The 25,615-nt window shown below is 28.5% G+C and overlaps 2 protein-coding genes across 3 annotated transcripts in view; one reads left to right on the top strand and one right to left on the bottom strand.

Annotated features, from left to right (window-relative positions):
- Window positions 1-10,071, bottom strand: part of LOC107439649 (tyrosine-protein kinase Abl) — a gene marked incomplete in the record, with an annotated part of 46,573 nt that extends 36,502 nt beyond the window's left edge. Inside the window, 1 exon segment of the mRNA XM_071180036.1 lies at window positions 9,735-10,071. Coding sequence (XP_071036137.1) covers window positions 9,735-9,882 — 148 coding nt within the window.
- Window positions 10,072-10,208: 137 nt separating this feature from the next.
- On the top strand, window positions 10,209-24,929 carry LOC107439650 (E3 ubiquitin-protein ligase RNF4). 2 transcript variants are annotated; one of them, XM_016052319.4, is made up of 7 exons: window positions 10,209-10,455; window positions 13,055-13,121; window positions 16,681-16,760; window positions 19,149-19,438; window positions 19,554-19,694; window positions 22,123-22,177; window positions 24,104-24,929. In XM_016052319.4, the coding sequence occupies exons 1-7, from the start codon at window positions 10,453-10,455 to the stop codon at window positions 24,251-24,253; spliced, it is 786 nt and encodes a 261-aa protein (XP_015907805.2). In that variant the 5' UTR covers window positions 10,209-10,452; the 3' UTR covers window positions 24,254-24,929. The 2 variants fall into 2 exon arrangements, with proteins under 2 accessions (XP_015907805.2, XP_015907806.2); XM_016052320.4 differs by having other exon boundaries at window positions 10,304-10,455; window positions 19,557-19,694.
- The last annotated feature ends 686 nt before the right edge of the window (window positions 24,930-25,615 follow it).

Genomic DNA, 25,615 nt, shown 5'->3' with positions numbered 1-25,615 from the left:
AAATTAACATACTAGTGAGCTTGTACGGTCGTTAAGGAAAATATTTCTTAGCGGTAGTGTGCANATGCACACATGTATGCGGCCGATTTGAAGTTTTAATCCTTTTGATCATTTCATTATTTTCAACTTTTTTTTTTATTGAACAAAAATATATTACCCTAAATTCTGTAAGCTCTGCTTAAAATTTGTAATAATTTAAATGAAGAAATTTTTTTTCAATTTTTATAAATTGATACTAATGTTATACATAATTATACTGCTATATTTTTAATAAAATATGACATTTTCGTATGTGCTGAGAAGCATAAAAGTTTACTTATACATTCATTATTAATAAAATACAATAAATATCACAAATAAAAAAAAACAAAAAAACTACACAAAAAAAAGGTTTTGTCTGAAAACATGCGCCTAACAGAAAAATGTGGAGGGGGTATTTTGGTAAACTTGCAAAACCACAAATCAAAGTGGGAAAATCCGTTTTTTGAATGACAGCTTTCTCTCTCCCCCTCTTAAACATAAGTATAATTTCCTATAAGAATTCTTGAGTATATTACAACACTAGGGTAAAGGTTAAGGAAGTTGAAGGTAAAATAAAGGTATAATACATTTATTATTACATTAATATTAATAAAATAAGTGAACACATTTACATTGTTTGACGGGAGGCATATTTCCTTCGAACATTGTTAATTATCACCATTATTATTAATAACAATAAAAATAGATTTTATCTCATACAAAATTCTTAATAACTAAGTTTCAGTAAAATATTTCTTTTTTAATTATATAAAGAAATATTAAACTGTCTATTGTTCGAATAAGGAAAACACGCAGGAATGAAAGAAGAANGGGGGGGGGGATTTCAAGTTAAAAAAATAAATAAATGGAAATGAAATTACATAAACCCAAAGTAATGAAACAAACGTATGCGTGAAAAACAGAAAGAAAGAACAATGGGAATAGGTTTAATATCCATAAATTCTTATTTCGCGAAATTCTTGCCTGGTCTAAGTATTGATAAATCGTAAAATAATTATCTCCATTACATTAAAAAATCTAAAGTAACAAATTAACATAATAGTGAGCCTGTACGGTCGTTGAGGAAAATATTTCTTAGTGGTAGTGTGCATATATATATACATATACAATCGAATACACTTATAACGAACCCTATTTTAACAAGAACTCGGTTTTAATGAACAAATCGAAAATACTTGGTTGATGTAATGTTAAGTCTACTGGAGCAGAGCTCGCTTTTTAATGAGCAATATTTTTGTGATTTATAATATTTCTGTGTTTTTCTACCGCTCCATGTTAGATAATCCTACTTGAAAAAAAATTGTTTATTTAATATTCCAAAGACAATTGAAAGTTAGTATGAGTCATAAATCCAGCAAACACATGAAATTTTTACGAAAGCAGGGTTGTCGATCTTTTCCGGGCCTTGAGTCATATTCGAAGAAAAACAAATCTTATACAACAGAGACAATAAGACAGTTCACAGTACTGTACAGAAATAAATAAAGTAAATATTCTATTTATAACTTAGAAAGTATGTATAAGCTTCTGCAATTCATTTTTGTATTTTTCTAACTTTAGAGGTTTATGTTTATCATAAGATTTATTTAATTTTAAGATACAAAATGCGACTTTAAGGAATAAAAGCACCGCCTTCATAGAAAAAAAAAATTATTTTAACTGGATGATACATTGAATAAAGAAAGAGATATCCCAGTATGAGAAAAATAAGTGCACTCTTGTCTGTCACAAATGGTTAACAAATTATGAATGGTTAGAGTTTGATGCAAGAAAAAACGAAGTATATTGCATCATTATTATTTAATGTTGATTATTTTTCCGAATTTTATTTGAATAATAGCAGCAATTTTGAGCATTTTTTTTCAAGACCAATTTAGTATTTATAATTGATCAAGTTTATTTCAAAATAAACTAATAAATAAGTTATTATCAACCATGGAATTAATTTTAAGTAAGGTCTATTTAACGTAATATTTCGAGTGGATCAGTGATATTATTTATGGACCAGTACATAATGATGCTTATTGGTTAACTGATGCTTATTAATTTAGTTAAAAACAGTTTACATTAGATTTCTTAATTAGCATGCCATTTACTTGAGCGTTCAAAATTTTCTAATACATTTCAGTAAATAAATTTAAGTTTAATTTTATCTTACTATTTGTTGCATCATGATTGTAAGTAAAACTCAATCACCCTTAGCAGAGCAAGTAATCTTGAACTTGATTGCAGTTACCGAAGGACTGTCCTTTCATTTATTTACATATACGGTTTTGTGTGCTTATTACAACAAAGTATGTTTTAAAAAAATAAAACAATACGAGACACTTAGAGGCGATTTAGAGAAAGGCAGCAAAATATTACCTTCAGAATTAACAAGACCGTATGGCACACATTCTTGACTACTAACTCAACAGTTTCTAGTTTCAGGGATGAGAGTGGTCAGAAAGTAAAAAGAGGAAATCCAAGAATCTCTCTCTCTCTATATATATATATATATAGATATATATATGCAGAAGCTATGGTATCCAAAAATTTGACCCAAAAAAAGTGCTATTTTTAAACCATGTGATTATAAATCCCGAAGACTAATTTTGAAATTGTACGAATATGAATCCCGATATGTGGCTTTTAAATCACATGAATACGAAACTCTATATCGAATTTAAAAAAATGAGAAAATACATATCATGATGCGTAATTTTTAGATCGCGTAAATACGAATCCCAATGTCTAATTTTAAAATCACATATAAATACGAAAAATGATGTTTGATATTACAACCGCAAAAACGAATCACGACATTGGATTTTAAGATCGCGGGAATACGAATCGCTAGATAGGTTTTTAAAAGCATGTAAATAAAAATCGCGAAATTGAGTTTTTAAATCTCGTAAATAAGAATCGCAATGTACGATTTTCATATCGCGTGAATAAGAATCGCAACGCGCAACTTTGAAATCAGGTAAATACGAAAATCGATGCTTGATAATAAAATTGCGATTTTAAAAAAAGCATAAATACAAATCGCGTCATTGGATTTTTAAATCTTGTCAATAAGAAATTCGAGAGACAAAAGCGAAAATCCTCTGAAAAATCTTATCCCTGTAGTTTCTACTCTCCTGTATTCAAAGTGGCACAAGCCAGGACGATATATTCCATATGAATCGGAGTGATCCCTCGACACGCCAGGCTGATAAAGGTTGACAGATTTCTGAATATAGAATCTATCTATCTTTCTTTTTGCTATCGTGATATTATAACTCTTAACGGTCCGGAAGTATTTCAAGTTTGCATACCATCTGGTACAAGTATTATGATTAATTATAATCACATAATTAATTGCAATCAAATTAATTATAAATATGGCAACAATAAGTGTGATTAAAATATTAAAATAATTTTTGTCATTATATGAGCGGTGTTTGACCCATGCCGCTTTTATGGCGGTATTGATGCGTTAAGGGTTAATAAGATATCGCATTGCAGCGCACGGACGAATACAAATCTTTTCGTAAGGGCTTGACCTCATAACGGGATTCGAAATTGCTAACTCAAGCCACTTTTCGGAGTGTCTGTCGGGCGATACCGCTTGGTCACGGAAGAAGCCCATAGTCACGCCCAAAACGAAGAAGTCTGCCTTATCTACATATTTTTCAAAATTTAAAGCGGTTGATAGAAAACCATTTGATTTAAGAGATAAAGAAGACAAATTCTAGTGGCTCATACTTTTTGTCAAAAATAAAGATCATAGTTTTTATAACCACTAAACCCAAAATGGTTAATCAACCTTTTAAAACAGGTTGAAACAGAAAAACAAATTAATAACGCAATGACTAATTTAAAAAAAGAAAAAAGATGCGCGCTTTTTTACTAGAATGAATTCAATCGAAACTTATTACATATTTTGCTCTTAGACAGTCACGCGAGAAACTTCCTTTTTAAAAGTTAACTTCAAATAACACTTCGGCACATCAAGGTCATAAGTTTCCAACAAATTATTATTCTATTTACGCATTTAATTCACTTCAATGAATTTCTTCCTTAACTAGCCTACACACCTGAAGAAAAAAACATTTATTTGCCATATTGTGACATCAAACTGGAAGCATAAGTCAGCAATCCTCTCACAATCGATTTTTTACGCACTGCTGACTGCAATTTGAAATAAGACTGATTGAACTAATACAATGATAATGAGGTATCCTTAAAATTCCAAATTCGCGTGTCAACATTATCCTGGACAATCCTCCCTTCTCAAACGCAATTTAGAAATGCAACAGATTCCTGAAAATTATTCATTATTTCTAAAATTTATAGGGAGCCTTGGTGGCTAAGGGTACAAAGCGCTCGCGCCTCCCAATGAGGTGAACCGGGTTCGAATCCCAGCGATGGTTGGTTGATACGATTTCCGCACTCGGCTCGTACCACAGTGTTGGTCGTCAGTAGTAGACGGATTATGGGTTACAGTCCCCTTACCGTCAGGCTAACCGTGGGAGGCTTTCCTTTCCATGTAACGCAAATGCGGGTTAGTTCCATCAAAAAGTCTGGAAATGTCTCCCAATACTTGATCTAGGAGTTTTCTTGTCTTTTGGAATGGGTACAAAATTACAAGGTTATGGAATTGAGCCTTTGAAGTCGTAAACTCATAATTGGGTCGGTTGTTCAACTACTGTTATAAAATAAAATAACAATTTATAGGAGACAATCTTTCGTCAACTGAATAACATGACACATAATCACCTTAATGTTTTAAGAAGCGGGGAGGAAATGTCACTAAACTGATGATTATTAAAAAAGTAATAACTTTTAAAATATTTAAACTATTTGTCTGTTCTAAAGCCCAGATAATTTTTCTCGACTTGAAAAGTTACGTCACATATAGCTTAAAATTTAGCTTTGATTCAAGAGTAAAGCACCTAAACTGTGGCTTCCCCCCTCCCCTTAGTGAAAGAGCTTCGAAAAATCAAGTTAAAAGATGCTCTTTTTTAAATTCAAAATTGAACCCACTTTCCGAACATATAAGAAAAATAAACATCAAAAAGTGCTTGAAATTTTAAAAGTTAGAAGATTTTTACTTTCAGTAAAAATCTAAAATAAACCCAGTGGCGCAACAGCCCATAGAGGGCCAAGTCCTACTGTCATACCTGCCAACTTTCACTCTTTCTGAGAATGAATTTTCCAAGGGGTAGTAAAACAATTACCGAAAAACAACCTTACTCAGAAATATATTTATATTTTGACTAGGTTAAAATTCGCTATCGTGAAGACTAGTATGCTTTGATATATTTGTAGTAATTATTTAAACGTAGTGGTGGTCAAACTCATTTATAATTATTATTATAATTCAAAAATTTTTATGAGATGAGTTTCGGTACCACTTTAAATACAAAATTAAAATCTTCCGGAAAAACAGGAAGAGTTGGCAGGTATGTACTGTGCCTATCTCAGTTTTCTTGGTCTTGGGCTCTGGGGAGCAGGAGCAGATGTTCGGGTCAGGTGGTCAGCTGAACATGGAATCTCCAGAGTTTAGTTCATAAGCATGCTTGGAACTCATTTATCGACCCACTGAAGGGATGAAAGACTGAGACAACCTTGTCCGGCCCGAAAATCGAACCCAGGACCGGTGGCACGGGAGAGCAAAGCGCTACCACTCAGCCACCGGGTGTCTTTAGTAAAAATCACACAATTATATCATTAATTTACAATTTTTTTCTTTTGTCAAATAAATTATCAAACGGTCGTCAGCTGGGATTAAAAACTCCGACCTCTCTGGTAGAAGGTAGACAGCTTAACCTTTACACCAAGAAGCATGCGCTAGAAAGCATTGCAAGATTTTGATTAACAATGATTTGATTAATCCTAAAATAAAAAATAGATCACTGCAAAAGATAAAAAGGGTTATCGAAATTTTGACGAATCAACTCAACAAAAGTAAAATTTTCAAGAAGGAAAAAAAATCACTAGATCGGATGTCCCATTAGATACGCCGTACGTACCAAAATTCAAGGTTTCAAATCATAAACTCAAGGTTTATCTCTGAAAATAGGGTACTTTAAAGCTTGATTCGAAATTCGCGTGCCGTAATAATACCGGTATTTAAAAAAAAATCATGAATATCAATAGTAATAACTAAGCAATGAAAGACATTGGGATTTCAAGAAGTGAAAATTTATAGTAATAACTGGCAAAAAAAAAAAATTATTAAAACATTACTATGTTTACGATGGAATTAGCGTTAGTTGTGAGCAATAAAATGAAGACTCAATTGCCTGATATAAAATTTTCATTTGCGTAATAACATTTTAAAAATATTGAATCCATTTTACTCCAACCATATAAAAAAAAAGAGACAAATATACCACTTTGATTTATTAATTCTTTTGCTATAAATCTGAATTTGTAACACAAGTGTTTTTTCAGTGGAGCCATCTATATCCAAGAATACGACTTCAGCCACACACACATCACAGCCCGTTTTACAGGGAAGACCTAATCCTACTGAGGGTTGGCTTTTTGTCGGCAGAAACTGGTTATAACCGGTAAAAACCGGCAGAAACTAAAAAAACTTCTATATTAGTTCTTGTTGTTAATTTACGTCACACTAGAGCTGCACAATGGGCTATTGGCGACGGTCTGGGAAACTTCCCGGAGGATGATCCGAAGACATGCCATCACAATTTTGATCCTCTGCGGAGGGGATGGCACCCCCGCTTCGGTAGCCCGACGACCTGCGCGCGAAGTCGAGCACTTTACGGTAGCACAGTTTAACGAGGACCAATACCGCACACCCTCGGTCCCTACGCAGACTGATCCAAGTGGTCACCCACCCGCACACTGTCTATATTAGTTCTAGTAATTGCTTGATGACATTTTGCTTAAGTAAACTGAAAAATTTAACTCCCTGTAACTGTAACAAACTTTTTAATTCATTGTTTGTAAATATATATTATTTTGTTTAGATTAAATTTAAAGAGTGCAGTATAACAAATATTTATATAAAATAAAGAATAAAATAATGTAATAATAAATATAAATACTAGATTTTAGTTTATTACATGAAACTCTGAAATTCAGTAATTATTATCATTTAAAACTTAACGTAACTGAATAGAGCTATTTTCAAATAGTTTTTTTCTTTTCAAGACATAATTTGCATGACAACAATCCAATTATTATAACAGTAACACTTTTAACCTTTGCTGCATGTAAGAGGCGATATAATTGGTTAGATTCACTGATTCATGATCAATTAACTGATTCATTTCTATGAATTATCCATTGTATGCCAATCTCACTACTTACTTTTATGTCATTTTCTGAATTTCTGCCACAAATGTGTAGAAAAGGGTTTCTGCCAGTGGTTTTAACCACCTCGGCAGAAACTTGCCAACCTTGATCCTACTCCATTCATTCACCCACAGATCGATGTTTTGACCTGCACCAGAGAATGATCAATCTCTAATTCAGTACCCACAGAGGTATTGATTTGTTACGGGAACTAGGATTTTGTGAATGTAATTGTACATCAGTAAATGTTGACTTTATAAAAAGTCAGATACTTTTTAAACACACCTAATAATGTAATAAAAAAAAATCCAAGGATATCATAGACGAAGATATAGGACAAGATTTAGATAATTATATAAATGTCATTCGCAGTATTTTTTTTACATGCTTCTAAATATCCAAATGCTCAAGAAAAAAAAGGGTTAACAAACCTCAAGTGGGATAAATTGATACGTTTGGCATTCTTAGATTATGTTGATTACTGCTATTAATGAACAACACAAGTATTAATATTAATCTTTTGACCAGGAAGCTAATCACTAGGCAGGGGTCACTCTATTTTAAGGAAGCCCTTAGTACAAAATTTACTATAGCACCTCATAGACTCCAGGGAATTTAATTTCTGTTAGTTAGTACAATCAAACAGTTAAAAAAAAATATGATAAAGAAAATATTAACTAAGAAATGTGAAAACACATACATATAACAAACTAACTATTAGTTTTAAATTAAAGAGTGCGATTACAGGCTTTCAAATCATAAACGAATATCTCAACTGTAATTGCAATTCTATATTTTCGAACAGATCTTTTTTCAGTCATTTTTCTCACAAAAAGCACTTGAAAATGTGTAAATAATTAAAAAATTATAAATCTCAGGTTGCCTATATGTCAGAGATAGTTCTGCAATTAAAATCAGTAAATCTGTTATACNAACTGTAATTGTAATTCTATATTTTCGAACAGATCTTTTTTCAGTCATTTTTCTCACAAAAAGCACTTTTATTTTATTGACCTAGTATATATATATGTTTGTATATTATAGCTAAATACATTATCAAATTAAGGTTAATAACAAAATCATTGCAGGTTATTTTAAGGTGAAGAAAATGTGTAAATAATTAAAAAATTATAAATCTTAGGTTGCCTATATGTCAGAGATAGTTCTGCAATTAAAATCAGTAAATCTGTTATACTTCAAAACTTTAAAAATTTGCCAACCTAAATCTATAGTGTACAAAAAAAAAAATTTTTTTTTTTCAGCTGAAAAATAAGTTTTTCACTATAAATTAATTTCACTTTTTATATCCATTGCATATTCTTATTTTTATGTATTTTCTTTTACCTAGCATGCTTTAAAAAAAAAATTAATACAAGATCAATTTAATATTAACACTAAAGGCATAAACAATACACTAGAATCCAAGAGGCTCCCTCACAAAATGAGTACAAGAATAGTTTTTTCATACTTTTATAGCTTTTAGCATAAAATAAAGAACAACAAGCCCTCAATGTAATGTGATATACTCAATATGGAATTTAAGCCATTACTTAGTATTAATATTGCAATCAGAAATTTTATGTTTTAAATAAACTAATTAACATTACCAAGTTTAAAAATTAGAAAAATGCACTCATGTGAACCTTGTTTTTCTTAAGGAATTTTTTTTCGAAGTATGTAAATAATGACATACTTTACATTAATTTATGATTTTATCAAAATATTCAAAAGGATTCATTTTATTTGCCTCATATCAATTTAAAGAAGCTCTCATTTGATTAACAAGATCCAATCACACATATTAAATTCATTTTACTACTTAATATAATAAGTAATGCATGCATGCAAATACTTTACAATAAATTACTTCATATGATTATAACTATTTACTTATTACTATACCATAAATTAATAACTTTATAGACATTATGTTTTAATGCAATTAAAAAATGTTTAATATTGTGAAAATATGACAGAATTGTCAACACAACTTGGAATGAGAAAAAAACTTTAAAAAAAGATGAATTTTCTTAAATTAATAAAGAGTAGTCAGGAAAAAATAATACAATAAATATAACAAACACCAAAGATGTCATTGTTAAACAATAAGATTCATAACAATAAAAATTTTTTATAGAGCAATTAGAAATAATATATCCTGCAATTTTTAAGGCTTTTATAATTTACCAAGTAAAATTTTAATAGCTAAGGTACATTATAATATTTAGGTAATCTTTATGCTTAGTTATAACAATGTAGAGTTTAATTCCATAACGTTCCCGACTCATTTAGAATTTTATTTGATAAAAATATGAATGGTAAACATAACAGGGTTGACGTAAGTTACCAATTACAAGGAGTATCAATTACAGAATAATCATTAGTAATTGGCTATGACGTACCATTGTGTTCTGTAAATATGTTTGCAGCTCCAGAGGATATCCTAGAATCTTTAGATTTTGATTTATGTTTTGAAGGTTTACCTCCATGGCTCCCACTTCCTACAGAGGAGCTGCTTCCTCTATTTTCTTTACCCTGTTGGGCACCCATGGCCAAGGGAAGAAGGTCTATCCAGGTTTTAATCTAACCATTAACGCAGTAATTTGAGACTCATATAATAATAAATATCATGATGAGCCTCAAATACTCATAAATTAGCTTCAATCACTCGATACTCAATCATAACATTGAAAGTAAACAGCCATCTTCATTACTCCTTCTCTTCCGGCTTTCGTAAATGAGATTTTTCTAGTCTCGAAACCAGATGGAAACTGTCCTCAAATTTGAGGACACTTAGTTTTCATTCCGGAATTATATTTGCTCAAATGGCAATGCTCAGTCACTGCACTACGAAAATCGTAGCAATCGGTTTATTCAGTTTTCGTTCTGTTAATCTGTAAAAACCAATGCGATTTGCGTCTTTCGAATTTATCCACTGTAGTCAGTTCATCCAAAATAAGAATTGGAACCTGTCGGAGTTTTATTTTCTTTCGAAGTCATTAATGTTTTTCTTTGTTTATAAAAGTTGCCGATTAAAGTTGAAATCGCTCAGGTTATTTCATAATATTTGCGAATTAGTGTTCAATAGTGAGCTCTTAAAACTTATACCCCAATTAAATAATGGTAAATGTTGCTTAAAATTTTTTTATGTAGTACAGTGTAAAAACAAAAACGAGATATCATGAAATATCTTTAGAAATTCGATTAAATCAGACGACCTAATAATGCATAAAGTGATTTTCTAAATAATATCTATATATTTTGGAAAATAGTGTTCTGTGTTATAAATTTGTTAAAAATTCCATCGACAGGATAATTTTAATTATACTTTTTTTGGAATGTTTGTTTTTGTGTGGCTTAAATAATCGTAATAAAATTTAAATAAGTCGATTATAAAATACAAAGCTTCTAATTTATGTCAGAAAAAATATTTTATTAATTATATATGTTTAAAGCAGTTTATCCTTCCACCTTTACTAGGTCGGTATTTGTTTTACCTGAACTCTAAATTCCTACTATTCGTCCAGCCATAAAACATGAATAATTTTTATGGTCACCATTCGACAAAATTGCACATTCATCTAGGAGATATTTCCGTAACGTGATCTGTCTTGGCAAGTACAGACGCCAAACAGATGTTAAACTTGCAAATTTTGAAAAAGAAAATGTAGTTGATTGCCCAGGTTTAGCTACGAGTTATACCTTTCGAGTTGATCCCTTTCTGTGATGTTTTTTTAGTTTCAAACAGGTTGCTGCCTGGAAGTTGCCAAGACTTAGTGGTTATTTTGCCACAGATCATGATACGGAAATATCCCCCTAATCTAAATTTAAGGCTAATTCCTGTATTGTGATCTGTGGCAGAATAATCTCCAATACAACTTCAGGGTCAACTAAACTAATTGTCAATACAACTATACTAATTGACAACTACTGGGCAGTTTCTCATAAGAAACTAAAAAAAAAAAAATCATCGAAAAGGACCAACTTGAAAAGTATAATGTGTAGCCAAACATCTTCATGTTATTTTTAAAAAAATTTGCAAGTTTGAAATCTATTTCTCACCTTGGCAATTGTAGTAGGCGCGACAGGTCATGATGCGGAAATATCCCATAAATTTAAATCATGTTTGTTAAGTATTGTTCTCATACATTAAATTCATGATTGTATTACATTTATATTTACCTTGAGTGATCTTCGGACGACTTCAAAAAGGCAGCCTTGAACATGTTACATATTCATTCTGCAAATTTTATACGATAATAAAATTATCAAAGTTACACTTATTTTTGAGTTTAACCCAAGGTTGAGTTTTTGATGTCAAAAACGTGGGGCTAGTTTTATTTTTGGTATTGGGGGGAATTTTATTGGATAGAGTCAGGTGGGGGAAAAGTGAGTATTTTGTTAAAAAACATATATTTTCTTCTTCTAAGTTGATAATTTATTTAATATTTTTAGAGGCATTTACTGGGATTGTGGCAAGCATTTTTATTTCAGTATTAGAAACTGATGAAAAAAATTAACTAACTATTTGTTTATGATCAACTTATAAAATGTGTTAATTTAAGCTGTTGATGAACCTACTTCTAATATCATTACAAACTATCAAAAACTATTCATTTTAGTTCAAACTAGTAGAGAGATGTCTAAAGAAAAAAATTTATATAGAAATTTAAGAATAAATTTCAAAATTCTATTTATTATGAGTTGTTTTATGAGGTGGGGTAAAGTAGGTATCTATGGTTAGGCTTAGTTAATGTTGTGTGATAGGAATATTATTTTTGCTTCTGTGTTAGCTATTGTATCTAATGCTATATTTTAAAATTAAATAGCTAAAAAATAATTTGCTTGTTTGGTTGTGGCCCTACATAGTAAATTTTAATGCTGAAAGCAAAATTTCTCTTAAATTCAATTTTTTAACGAGAAGAATATTAGGGAGAATAACAATGTAGCAGACAATTATACAATTAAAAAATATTAGGTATATAAATAGCATAATGGTATAACTTAATTAGCATATTTAAAGATATAGATGAGTTTTCATCACGCAAGTTTCTGCTTTCATGTGGCAATTCTTTAATGGAAAACAAAATAATTTCCTTAAAAAAAATTCAATTCAATCTAAATACATGTCTGCTTTAAATAGTAAAAACGCTTTAAATTAATACTATACATAATAATTTTTACACTCTCATTTATATTTCAAATAAACCAAGAACTATTATACTTCCCTTGCTTAATAGTTAATGGAATAAGCATTAGGGCATAGAGTTATATACGATTAAGTTTATTATTTATGTAATGCAGAAAAAAAACTGCTTCAAATATCATAATTATAAATCAGATTAAGAAAACAAGCTCATTAGTACTTGAAGTTTCATCTTTGTTCCATATATACCAGTTGAAGGTCTTCGGACAATATAGTAATATGCCACATTTTTAAATTGTTCAGGAGAGCATTTTTAAAAACATTTTTGATAAAGAAAATTTTTTTAAAGAAAAACATCGCAATTCTCATGTAAGCAATAAGATGTTATTGTGTTTTATCAGTTATTTAATAGAAAGATCCCAAACTTGTAAAGTACCTATCTGAAAATAATACAAAGAAAAGGTTTGGTCTAAATATACTTTAACCTTTGAAAATAGAGTGGCCAAGCCTTACAATTAGTATACACAGATAATTAATCTCCTTTTAACTATAATAATTTTTAACAACTCTTTATAGGAAGATCAAGAGGATGTCACTGTAATAAATTCCAGTTTACCTGAAGATTCATTTGAAATCAGAAGTCGTATGCACCTTTTTCAATTATAAGTTATTTTTCAATTTATGCTATGTTTTCCCTTATACAACTTACTAAATTCATAAAAATTTAGTTCATATTTAATAAAATATGAATTATATTGTATGTATTTTACCTGTAAATAACGATGTCATTCAAAATAAAATAAAAAATAAATAATACTTTTAAGAATATTATAAGTGATACCTGTTTTACTAATGGCTTAAGAAAGCAATGAATGTCTGCCCTATGTACTTTGTTTTAGCCACCCATTTTATTGTAGAACTTTTAAATTTGTGTGTTAATTGTTGTTAATTTTACGCTATAAGTGCTATCTTTAAAAAATAAAACCAAGAAACCACAAAATTGCGCATGTCAAACAATAGAGACAAATCAAGAATATCATACCAATGATTTCTATCCAAATATTAATTTGAAAGAGAGAGAGAGAGAGAAATAAATTATAACAAAAAATACTCATTTGAAATATATTAGAATCAAGTAAAAATAAATAATTTAATAAAATCTTATATCTCATAGCAAGTTTGATTCATTTCTTTTGTTTCGGGTTTGTTTTCTATTAAAACAAAGTCAGTTGTTTGAAATCATAGCTCAGGCAACGATGACTTTTAAGTTGGAAATTGATAAAAAATAGTTTATGTGTTGCTTACTTTTTTTTAAAAAAAAATATTCATATTGTATTCTTTTTTAAATAATTTTATTTACCTTTCTTTAAATTTCTTTTCTTTTATATGTTACTTTTAGTATTTTAATTTTATGTGTTTAGTTTTTCAAGCAATTTCATTTTAAAAGATTTTAATATTTATTCTAGCTATGTTGTAAAGTTATTCCTTCTCTTTCTCTTTTTTTTTAAAATTTTTTTTTTATTAGCCCATTTAATTTACTTACCATTCATATTGTATGTGTTAGTTTCTTTACAGACTTTTTTAGTGGATTAAACCTGTCTATGATATAAAATATGCAGTTAAAATTAAACAAATAATATCTAGTTAATAAGGTTTCAATTAATTTAAAATCTAAGAATTTTTTCTATTTTTGGGTTGACAATCATGGTATAGAACTTTTAGTTGATATAGAATGTATTATGTTTAATTTTGTATGATTAAGTTATAGAAAAGAGTTTGTTACATTTTATTTGACCCAGGAAAGTTCTATTGTTCTCTAATTTTTAGATGTTAAGAATATTTGCATTACTTGGAGGCTCCACACCCTGTTTACTCCTCTCATAATTTTTTTTAAATAAAAATTTAATATTTTTGAAAATTATCATTTGTTTATGAAATATATAGTTTTATGAAAAAATATTTTGTTAATATATTCTTCAAAAAGAAATAAATCAATACCCCGTTTTAAAAAATAATAAACTGTAGATACAGGTTGTGTGACATGATAAGGATAAATTGATGGAAATTGTTAATTATATAAAACAATAAGTTTAGATCATTATAACATTATAAATTTGCAATGGCTTTTGTCTCTCTCGAATCTTTTTTCATATTTTTATAAAATTTCAAAATGAATATTAAGATATATATTTGGCACCACCTAATCACTCTCTCATAAGAGTTATTACATTATATATGTAGGAGTTTGTGGAGTAAGGGAGGAAATAAAGACAATAGTTTAATAATGAAACTTAGCATTTAATTAAAAAAAAGGAAATAAGTTTAACAGCGATATCATGACCGGTGAGAGCTGCCTACACGCAGGGTTGCCGGATCAAAAAAGAATGCTAAATCAGATTGTTCTATGGAAAAGAGTAAGAGTTATTAATTTATTCGGGACCTTTCCCGTCTGGACTCAATGGCACCTTGGATACCGGAGCTTTCTCTTCTGGAGAGGCTGGCACCTTTCAACGAGGAAGTAGATGATGCAATTCGCCTAACTGTTACATTCCACTACATATATAAGATATTTTTTTCTTTTATTCCTTTTTTTTTTGTTGTTACTTTTGATATTAAGTCAAGCATAAACTTTTTAAATGAGGATTTCAAGAGAATTATATTTTTCATACCAACAATGGATAAATAATAATTTTTTTAAGCAAAAAAGTGAAGAAAAAAAATTTGTGAATAAAGCAATTAAAATTGCAGTAGCTTTTGAACAAATTAAAGTTTAGTAAAAAGGGCCCTTTTAGCATGTTAGAGTTCTTAACAAAAAATTTAAGTTCTTAATTGAAAATGGCCCTTTCAGCATGTCAAATTTCAAGTTGTTGCATTTCAGTTGATTGATTTATATGGAATATGACAAAATACAACTTTAAGAGTTCATAATTTTTGAACTAATAATTAAATCTTAATTATTATTATTTTTATTTCATTATATTCCTAGTACATTTATTTACTTACTTTTGTAGTTTCAATAATTTTTAGGTAAAATGTTACATGAAGCAAAAAGGAAGTACTTAAAATTGCCATAACTTTCAAACAAATTAGAATTCTGGAAAAGACTTGTGTTAAGTTCGCATCACAAAAGTGGTCCTCTCAATGCATCACATTTTGACTCTTTAGTATCATTTCACCTGTCACTTTTGAATCATGAAAGTTGTCATACATTTAAAGACTATGAATGACTGAATATATGACAGAATTCTGATGTAGGCAAGTGCTTGCTTGAAGAATGCATCACTAGTCATATATTCAAGGACAATGAATGGCTGAATATATGACAAAATCCTAATGTAGACAAATGTTTGCTTGAAGAATAACACATAACTTGTCAAGAAAATGTATCTACTTGCAACATAAGTATAGTGATAAAAAGAAGTTTTGTTTCTCAAAGAATAACTTTTTTATAAGTAAAGATATTCAAAAACATATATAATTTAAAATGCAAGTGAGAAAAATAGACAAATTTGGAAAAAAAATTACATGAATAAGTTACATTAGGAAAAATATGTGACAGAAATAGACAATGTTACAAAGTGTAATAACAAAAAATTATTAAGAACATAATCAATGATATTTTGATTTGGGGAAAAAAAAATCTGGTTAGCAGTAATANAAAGTGGATATTCAAATATTGCATAAACATCTAAGAGGTCACTTTGGAATCATAAAAGTTGTCATATGTTTAAAGACTATGAATGACTGAATATATGACAAAATCCTGATGTAGACAAATGCTTGCTTGAAGAATGCATCACTAGTTATATATTCAAGGACAATGAATGACTGAATATATGACACAATCCTAATGTAGACAAATGTTTGCTTGAAGAACAACACATAACTTGTCAAGAAAATGTATCTACTTGCAACATAAGTAGTGATAAAAAGAAGTTTTGTTCCTCAAAGAATAATTTTTTTTATAAGTGAAAATATTCAAAAACATATCTGATTTAAAATGCAAGTGAGAAAAATAGACAAATTTGGAAAAAAAATTACATGAATAAGTTACATTAGGAAAAACATGTGACAGAAATAGACAATGTTACAAAGTGTAATAGCAAAAAATTATTAAGAAAATTATCAATGATATTTTGAATTGGGGGAAAAAAAATCTGGTTAGCAGTAATATATGCTTAAAGTTTTTTCTTCCATTTTAGCTGAAGTTGAACCACTCAATCAAAGTAATTTCAGTGTTTCCGAATCGATTGAAGTTGTCAATACAGAAGACTCAATAATTGTAAGCATCTACCACTCAAATACTGTTGTCATAATTAATTATTAAAATCAAGGCTGATTAAATTTAGACGTGTGTTAGTTTTTTACTGTTTATTTACATATAGACATCTAAGCCTAAAAAGTTGCAGTTATATATTGGTATAAATATTGTTATTCGTGCGTTATAAACAGCATGTTGTACAATCACCAATTTCTTATACAATTTAACAAGTTCAAGAAAAAAAAATTTCATTTCCTTAATATATACTAGTGACTAGTGCTGAAGGACATAATGACTAGTCATATACATAATGACTAGTGCTGAAGGATATCTTAATTTTTAATATTCTGATATATCATAAGAAAATATCAATATTTAAAAATGTACCGAGCATCAAAAAAGGGACCACCCTGAAATTTTTTTCATTTAATGATTGGATCTTCACTTTCTAGGACTCAATCGCTCGAGGGGTTGACTTTTAATATTCTAAATAAGTGCAAATGATAGTTAAAGTTACGAAATCAGACACAAAAATGTACTTTCTCTTAAAAAACATTACTCTTTTTCGATGAATTCAGATTCCTGACCCCTAAAATATTGGGATATCCACAATCTGGGAAATATGGTCTTAATAGTTTAGTCAGTAGAGCGGTCCGAAATTTGGACCCCTTAATGTTAATTTTCATTTCCTCATATTTCACCATATCTCGAGAACTTTTTAAGCAAATTCAAAAATTTCCTGCACGCAACTTTTAAATTCAATTATCCAAAGATGATTTCATACAAAAAATAAATTTTAGTAAAGATTTATTTTTTATCGTTTTATTTAAATAAAATTCCAAAAAATTTTGAATTATAAGGTATACGATTTTTTGCATCATTTTAAAGTATCTAATTTTGCATGGCAAAATTTGATCAAAATTGGTTGAATAGTTCCTGAGAAATCGAATTTTAAATATGTAAATTTTGTATAATATTCGATTAAATATACAATATTCGATTTCTCAGGAAGTATTCACCCAATTTCAATCAAATTTTGTATTTTGCCATATTAAATTAGATACTTTAAAATGGTGTAGAAAATTTTATACCATATAATTCGAAATTATTTTGACTATTATTAAATAAAATAATAAATATCCACTAAAATTTCTTTCTTTCTGGGAGATACCTTTAGATAAATGAGTTTTGTAATTGTATGCAAAATATTTTCGATAGCTCAGTAAGTTCTCAAGATCTGGCGAAATATGCAAAAAATAAAATTATCATTGTGGGGTCCAAACTTAAGATCGCTCTCCTGACCAAACTATGGGGTTATATTGACAGCTGACTCCTATATTTTGGGGGTCAGAAATCCGAATTTGTCAACAAAAAAAAGGATATGTTTATTTAGAGAAAGTATGTTTTTATGTCTGATTTCATAACTTACAATATATTCTACAATTATTAATTAGCATATTTGAAGTTACCCTGTCGAGCCATTAAGATTGTGTATTAGAACATGAAGATCATTAGATCAAAAGTTATTCAGAATTTTTTTTTTGCTCTTAATCTCAGTATTTTCAATATAACTATATTTTTTTTTAAATAATAATAATTTTTTTTAGTTAATATTTTCTAGACCAAATGAGAAAAAAAATTCTTTTTTTTTCTAAAATAATTAATAATTATTTTTTAACTAAAATAATCTGAAATAATTGTGACTGAAATTTGTATATGTAAGAAGCATAATTTGGGATGGAAGATGTTAAATTCATTAGCATATTTTAAGCGTGCATATTCGTTTTTATATATATATATATAAAACAAATAATTTGTCATTTCTAAAAATTTTATATTTCTAACCCTGTCTCTTGATTGTCATTTATTGCAATATAAATAAAATGGTTATTATTTTTCTCCATTCATTGAGAAATCTTAAATCCCAAAACAAATATTTAACATTACATTGTCGATAAAATATAGTCTGGATTTTCATTGAAATTAAATTTACCTGAAAAAGTCAGAGAATTTTTTTTTTAGAAATTGAGTGGTGCATAACTGGATTTAATTATAGAGAAATTGCTTTCAGCATTTCAATAATTTTCAGTGCCGTCACTCTCATAAAAAAAAAAAAATAGCTATGAAATTTTAAAAGTAAAATTACTAGAAGTACATACATATTCCTCAAAATCCTGTCCTATTTTATTATTATTGTAGTATACAAATTTTATGTCTATATATATATAAATTACCTTTTTTTTATTGTTTTTTAGACATTTCTGTTCAGAAGTTTGTCTGTTCAAAATTTCCACTTTTATAATTTAGATTTTAAGCTGCTGTAAAAATTAAAAAATTTTCACTGAAAGAAATTTTATTAAAGTATTTGTTTCAATTGTTTACTTATTTAGCTGTAATTCTAAATTTCAGTGTATAGAGGAAGATGAAGGATGGATAGAGCTTCAACCGGACAATGATATTCCTCCTAATCTTTCTTCTTCCAGTCTACCTGTTACTATTCCTTTTACATCAGGTGATATAGAATCTTCATCTATTAACCATTCTAATGATGATGATGATTTTTGTATAGTTTTTGAAAAGAAAGCATCACCGTCAGAAGTGCAAATTTTAGAAAATTACATGAGTCCAAACACAGAGGCTAAGAAAAAACACAGAAAATCTCAGAATCCAAGGCCATCAAATCAAAGTGAATACCCTAAGTGAGTTCTTTAAAATTTCTTTAATTTATGTATCCACATTTTAAATTTAATCTCAAACGTGAGAATAAAGAAAGTTTCCACTTTCATTTTTCATATGTTTTCAATTATATTTTAGTAGTGTAACAGAATACACAGACCTTTCATTAGATGATTCCGTCTTAATTGTTGAAGGAAACACCTATGTTCCTGTTGCTACACCGCCTGAAAGCCAAAATTATGTTTTGAATAGATTGCAACAAATAGCCTCTGAATCAGCGTAAGTTAATTTTTTAAGTTAAAAAAAATTAAAGTGGATATTCAAATATTGCATAAACATCTAAGAGTGGGTAGATATTATCTTATTTTTGCTCATAAAAAAACTTGAGTTTAAATAAGATACTTTCTTTTAAATTTCAAAAATAATAATTATTATTGAATAAAAAAAATTGCATTTTGGGAAAAAGTATTTTACATAAACATATTCTTAGCTTAATTTTTAATTATTTGTTTTGACGAAGGTGTGTAGATAAATTTATATGCTTATATTATTATCCAAAAAAATAAAAAATTTGCTTATATGATATCTGGATGATCTCTGAATGTTATGTATACAGTACATGCCTCTTATAAATTCATAACTAATGATAATATCTGAGAATTTTTTGCTTAATTTATCTAAAGTAATTTTGGTACTTTTCCATTATACCGGCACAAATCTCGCCAAGCAGACTTTTTGGCGACGGCACTCAGTCGCTGGAACAAATCACACGAAGCAGACTTTATTGGACACAACACACAGCATGCACATAAAAAAACAACATTCAATAAATGGTCCAATTTTCTTTTACTTCATAGGCATAAACATTTTAATATCGCTTAAAATATTTTCAAATGGGTCCTCCGTTTGCCTTCTCCACATAAATTCCGCAAGATAACTTTTGAGGTGATGAAGTGCCGTTCCTCTTTGTTTCTTATTTCTTATTACCCCACAATCACTCTATTTTCTGCTTGTGCGTTCCAGTTTCCGAATCCACTAAGTTGTACTTATGGTTCACTTTGAAATGTTCGAAACTTTCATCTTCTAGCTTACTTGTCAGTATAATTTCCATGAATCAGAATATATTATAGTTTCTTTTTCGATGTTTTCCTTAATTGCCTTCAATAAAGTGTTCAAGGATTGGTTTGGCACCTCCACAAGGAAACATTTGTATGTTTTCCGGCAAACTCCACGGAATATCCATCGTTGTGGTATAATCCGCCCCGCATTGTTTTTTAGAAATCGTAAACAAGCTTTCATCCTCTTAACGATCATGACAGGTTTTCCTATTTTCCGTTGTTCACGTTTAAGTAAAGAATACACACAAACCTCATGCATGAAGTTATTCCAGTCTACAACTGTTCCGTGTCTGATTTCCAACTGCTTTTCACACCATTTAACTTAGCTCCAACAATAAATAAACTCTTCAAAAAGCCCAATTTCGATAACTGAAACCATGTGCCTTTACGGATACTTCTTTTACAGCGGACAAGATGAAAGGTTGCAATGCCATTGAATTTTATCTTCGATATGCAATTACATTTCATGATTCTTATCACAAATTGTGATTTCAGCTAAAATGCCTTTCTCTTGAAAGAATCTGACTGCTTCTTTCTCTGTTTTGATAAATCTCAAATTTTCATTGCTTTTTGCGTTAATTTTTCATATTGAGAAGAAGACGTGACTGATGGAGAGAAAAAATGGCAGCGACTTGCGTTGAAAATGTGAAGGCAAAAGGTTGCCAGAAGCGATATTCCGTTTGACTTAGGTTGCATCATTATTGACGGCTTTATCGCCTGCTCCGGTATAATGGAAAAGTACCGTAATTTCACAGCCGTCAGCCAAGGAGATCATTGACATTAAGGCTCCGCAGTGTTTCTAGGCCAGCGACTTAAATACTAATGATGTGGTCGGCCACCTTTACTGCCCACATAAGCCACTTTTACTTCCCATACAACATAGTTCCTATCAATTTGAGGGCTCCAAGCTGCCATCAGAATAAAAGTTTAGTCTTTCACATTATCAGCTTAGTGACTTAATCACTGTGCCATTGCAATTGCTCAATTATCCAAACTCTGAGTTAACAGCATTTTAGGACTACACTTAGTAATATTGTTGAGAATTTATTTATATTGTAAAAAGCCATTAAAAATAGGTTCCTTTTAAACTTATTTTGGTTTACTGAAATGTTGGATTATAGAAGTGACATCTACCATCTATTAAATCAAATTATAGCCGTAAGCGAAACTGTTTGTCTAACAAGCAATTTATTTTGCATTTTTTAAATCATATTGAAATGGGTAAAAATGCATATGTTTATGTGAGTTTACTTACTTGCATAATTTCAAAATTTACAGCATTCTTTGTTAATGACCCTGCATATTATTACATTGTACTAAATTATTAGAAAACATTACCAAAATTTTTTACCATAAGCAAAACAGAAAAATCTTCTTGATTTTTTCCTCATTCACTGAGAATATTTAGTTTGTAAAAAGGGTCTAAGTTCCAAAACTTATTTCAAAAACATTTGAGTTCAAAAGCTTACATTATTCTTTTGTATTTATATAGTGCTTGTCACAAATCAGTAACTCTTATTAGTGATAAAAACAAATGAATTTCTTCATTTACTCATTTAAAGTTGGTTCTAACAAGATTGTGTTTTTAGGGAGAAGAAAAAAAGAAAGATAGAGTGTGGAGTTTGTTTTGATGGTCCTGATGAGGTAACTATTTCAATTTCTTGTTAGTAGGTTATGTTATACCCCTTGTTTCTAAATAACCTGAGCTGTCTTATTTTTATACTTCAGAAATTAAATTAAATAATCAGTTTCTCTAATGCTTTTCAAAACTGTGTACATTAGAATGTAATTCATTTGTTAAGTCAAAATACAACTTATGGAAATGTTTAAGATTGCTTATCCAATTGAGTAGAGACAGGCAAAAAGTAGACAGCATTTCATATGATTTCATCATATTATGTTTAGATTAATTATTTAATATATTTAAAATCATTTTTCATTTTTAACAGCAAATCAAAGATAATAATTTGCTCCCAAATATTAAATTTAAAGAAAAAAATTGACTTTTTACTTTGGATAGACTTTGTATTTGCAGTTATGATAAATTTTCTTTTTACTCTGCAGAGAAAGGTTTAAAAAAAATGTTAGGTTTATAGTATTATATTTCTCTTAAAATTCTAATATTTTTAAAAATTTTCTGTTATGTTTTGTATAAAATTAAAAACAGTTTAAGACTATTAAAAAAATTAATTCTAGCTAAATTAATTCTATTAATTCTTATTCAAATTAATTCTAATTCTTTATTAATTCTTGCCTACTAAGGCATTTATTAGAAATTTAAATTTTATTTGGTCCTTAGTGAAATACCTGTTCTTTAAGACAGAGATTACTGAACCATTGATGAAAGTGCTGATCTGATATAGGAAGCTATTATTACTCATTATTATCTATTAACTTTATTTTATTTCTTCTTTTAGGTCATTGTTTAACCATAACTTTACCAGTGTCAAACATTGGATAAAATTGTTGCTTACATAAAAAATTAGTCAATTTTTTTGTATATATGGTGAAAGTAAAAATTAAGTAAATGTCATTGATCCAAAGAACTAAGAGATTACTTATCCATTAAACAAAAATTACGGAACATAAATGGTGCTACTGAAAAAACAAGAAACACACCCTTCTGCCTTAAAAATTTGCTTGATTTCAAGCAGACTTGCTAGCATTGGCAAGTGGCATAAGTAATAACAAAATTACGGAAAATGTAATATTCATAATTATAGTGAAGAAATAGACCAAAGCATTAAAAAGAAGTATATCATCCCTCTATATTCAACTTAGTAGTGATTAATTGATTATTACTCATGCTTATAGTCCTGGACTTACAAAGTGCTGTTAATTTATTGCTTGTTTTGAGTTACATGGAGCACCTGAACAATATAGTGTTATAAAAAATGATTTTTTTCATGAACGTTATATACTTCATGAAAATAATGGTCAAAAGATTTTTTTTTAAACACTTTACAGGTAAATTAAAATTAACCAATTTAGACAAAGGTGTAGAAGACCAATTTTTTCAACAACTTTAATTTTGTGTAAATTAAACATCAAAGTTTAGTTAATTTAGATCAGCATTTTTTTAATTTACATATGGACAAAAGATAACTAAAAAAAATTTATAGAAGTCTTGTGCAATTTCAATCTTTTATTTATTTAAAAAAAGTAATAAATTTTTTTAAAAAATTATTCCTAGAGAACGATGTCAAATAAAAATGAAAACTCGATGGTTTTTCTTTAAAGTTAAATTGAGCTTTGTACTGTAAATTTTCTCTCTTCCTCTGAAATAAAATTTTTTCAGGATTAGTAGGTTTTTTTTTATTGGGTTCATTTGGCTTTCACTGACCTTAATTGAAAAATCTAAGTGGTTTTTTGATTGGTAACATTTTTGTAAGCCTTGTTTTCTATTTTATACTTCCCTATTTCTTTTATTTTTAAGCATTATCATTAATTAAAACTGTAAAATGATTGTATTTCTGATTTCTGTTTTGATAAATCTNACCCTTGATAGCATTTAAGTGTCTGATGTCTATGTTTTATTGCAATAGTTATGCGACTTACCTTTTTTTACAGATTGAAGCAAGTGGCAGGAGTTTAGTCAGCACTAATTGTGGACACATATTTTGTTCCGATTGTATAAAACTAGCTATAAAAAATTGCAAGCAATGCCCCCAATGTAGAAAAAGGCTTACTATGAAGCAGTTCCATGCTCTCTATATATAACATCCTTATTTTTTTGCAATCTTTTGGATTTTCTGTTGTTTTATTTGTATTATAGATGCTAGTAAGTTTACTTACCTTTTGAATTAAAATATTCATATTTACCAAAGTATTGTTTTTAAAAAAATACAAACGCAAAATTCGTACCACAATCTTAACTTTTTGTCACAAAAATAAGACTTTTTAGAAAATGCTGTACGCCTTTCCATTTATTGCTTTTAATTTGAGAAGCATAAAATATTGTAACTTTGTTGATTTCTGATGTTCAGATTACATTCTATTTACATTTTGGGGCAAAATAAAATTATGTTAAGTGTATTAACTTTGAAAGTCAAATGTTTGTATGTTAAAAAACATACATATTTATATTATAAATTTATTTGTATTTTGAAATTGAATATATGATTTTTGCAGAATTAAATGTAAAACCAAAAAAAAAAAAGCTATTTTTTTAATAGTTTATTTGGATTTTGAAACGGAATATTGGTATGAATTACAATATTGTTCTCAAAGTATAAATTGTTAGAATGGAAACAAAAAGTCTGAAAATATGTAGAACTATTTTACTGTCATTTTTTGTTATATAATCAAAATATGTCTTTGTATATTTTTTTCTGACCTGTTGTAATATAATCTAAATTTGTATATTAAAAAAATAAAATGTTTGTAATTATTTGTATTATACGATCATTTTTATGATTCTATTTCATTTAGTACAATTTTTCTTTTTCATAACATATTTTAAACTTTTCTAATTGCATGTTTAACTCGAACATTTATTTAGTTTATGTACCCGTAATAAATTTTACACATTATATTTGTCAGAATTTTGCAGTAATGTTAAATGTTCTGAAAAAACTAGAAACATTTCATTTTATTTAAACATCTTTAAAATTTAAAAACAAAGTGAAATAAGAAAAAACAAAATGCTAAAAATTACTTTGTAAGTTAAAAAAAAGAAAATCTAAAATGATTTGAAGTCAAATTTTTTTACAATTGTATATTTAATTAAAATATTTGCTGATTAGATTTTGATATTTTATTAGATTTTTGACAGTGTTTCATGTACCAGGACTCTCTGTTAAGGGTTGAAGGTCCTGACCATGAAAATACTAATTACCAACCATAATGTAATTAAAGCGCAGACAATATCAAATGAGATACAAAATCCTACTTTCTCAGAATAATCATTTTTTTCTTTTTTTTGACGAATAATTCTTGATTCTCAAAATATGAGTGGTATATAATTAATCTACAATCTATTTCACTTATAGTATATTTCATACTTGTTGCATACTTCCCACCAATAAGAGATTATTAAAGTTTTTGCCAGATACTTGAGTTTTCAGGAACTTTTAGATCCGT

This window comes from Parasteatoda tepidariorum, chromosome 4 (genome assembly GCF_043381705.1).
Source record: "Parasteatoda tepidariorum isolate YZ-2023 chromosome 4, CAS_Ptep_4.0, whole genome shotgun sequence".
Classification (NCBI taxonomy): Eukaryota; Metazoa; Arthropoda; class Arachnida; order Araneae; family Theridiidae; genus Parasteatoda; species Parasteatoda tepidariorum.
This window is presented reverse-complemented; position numbering and strand designations above follow the sequence as displayed.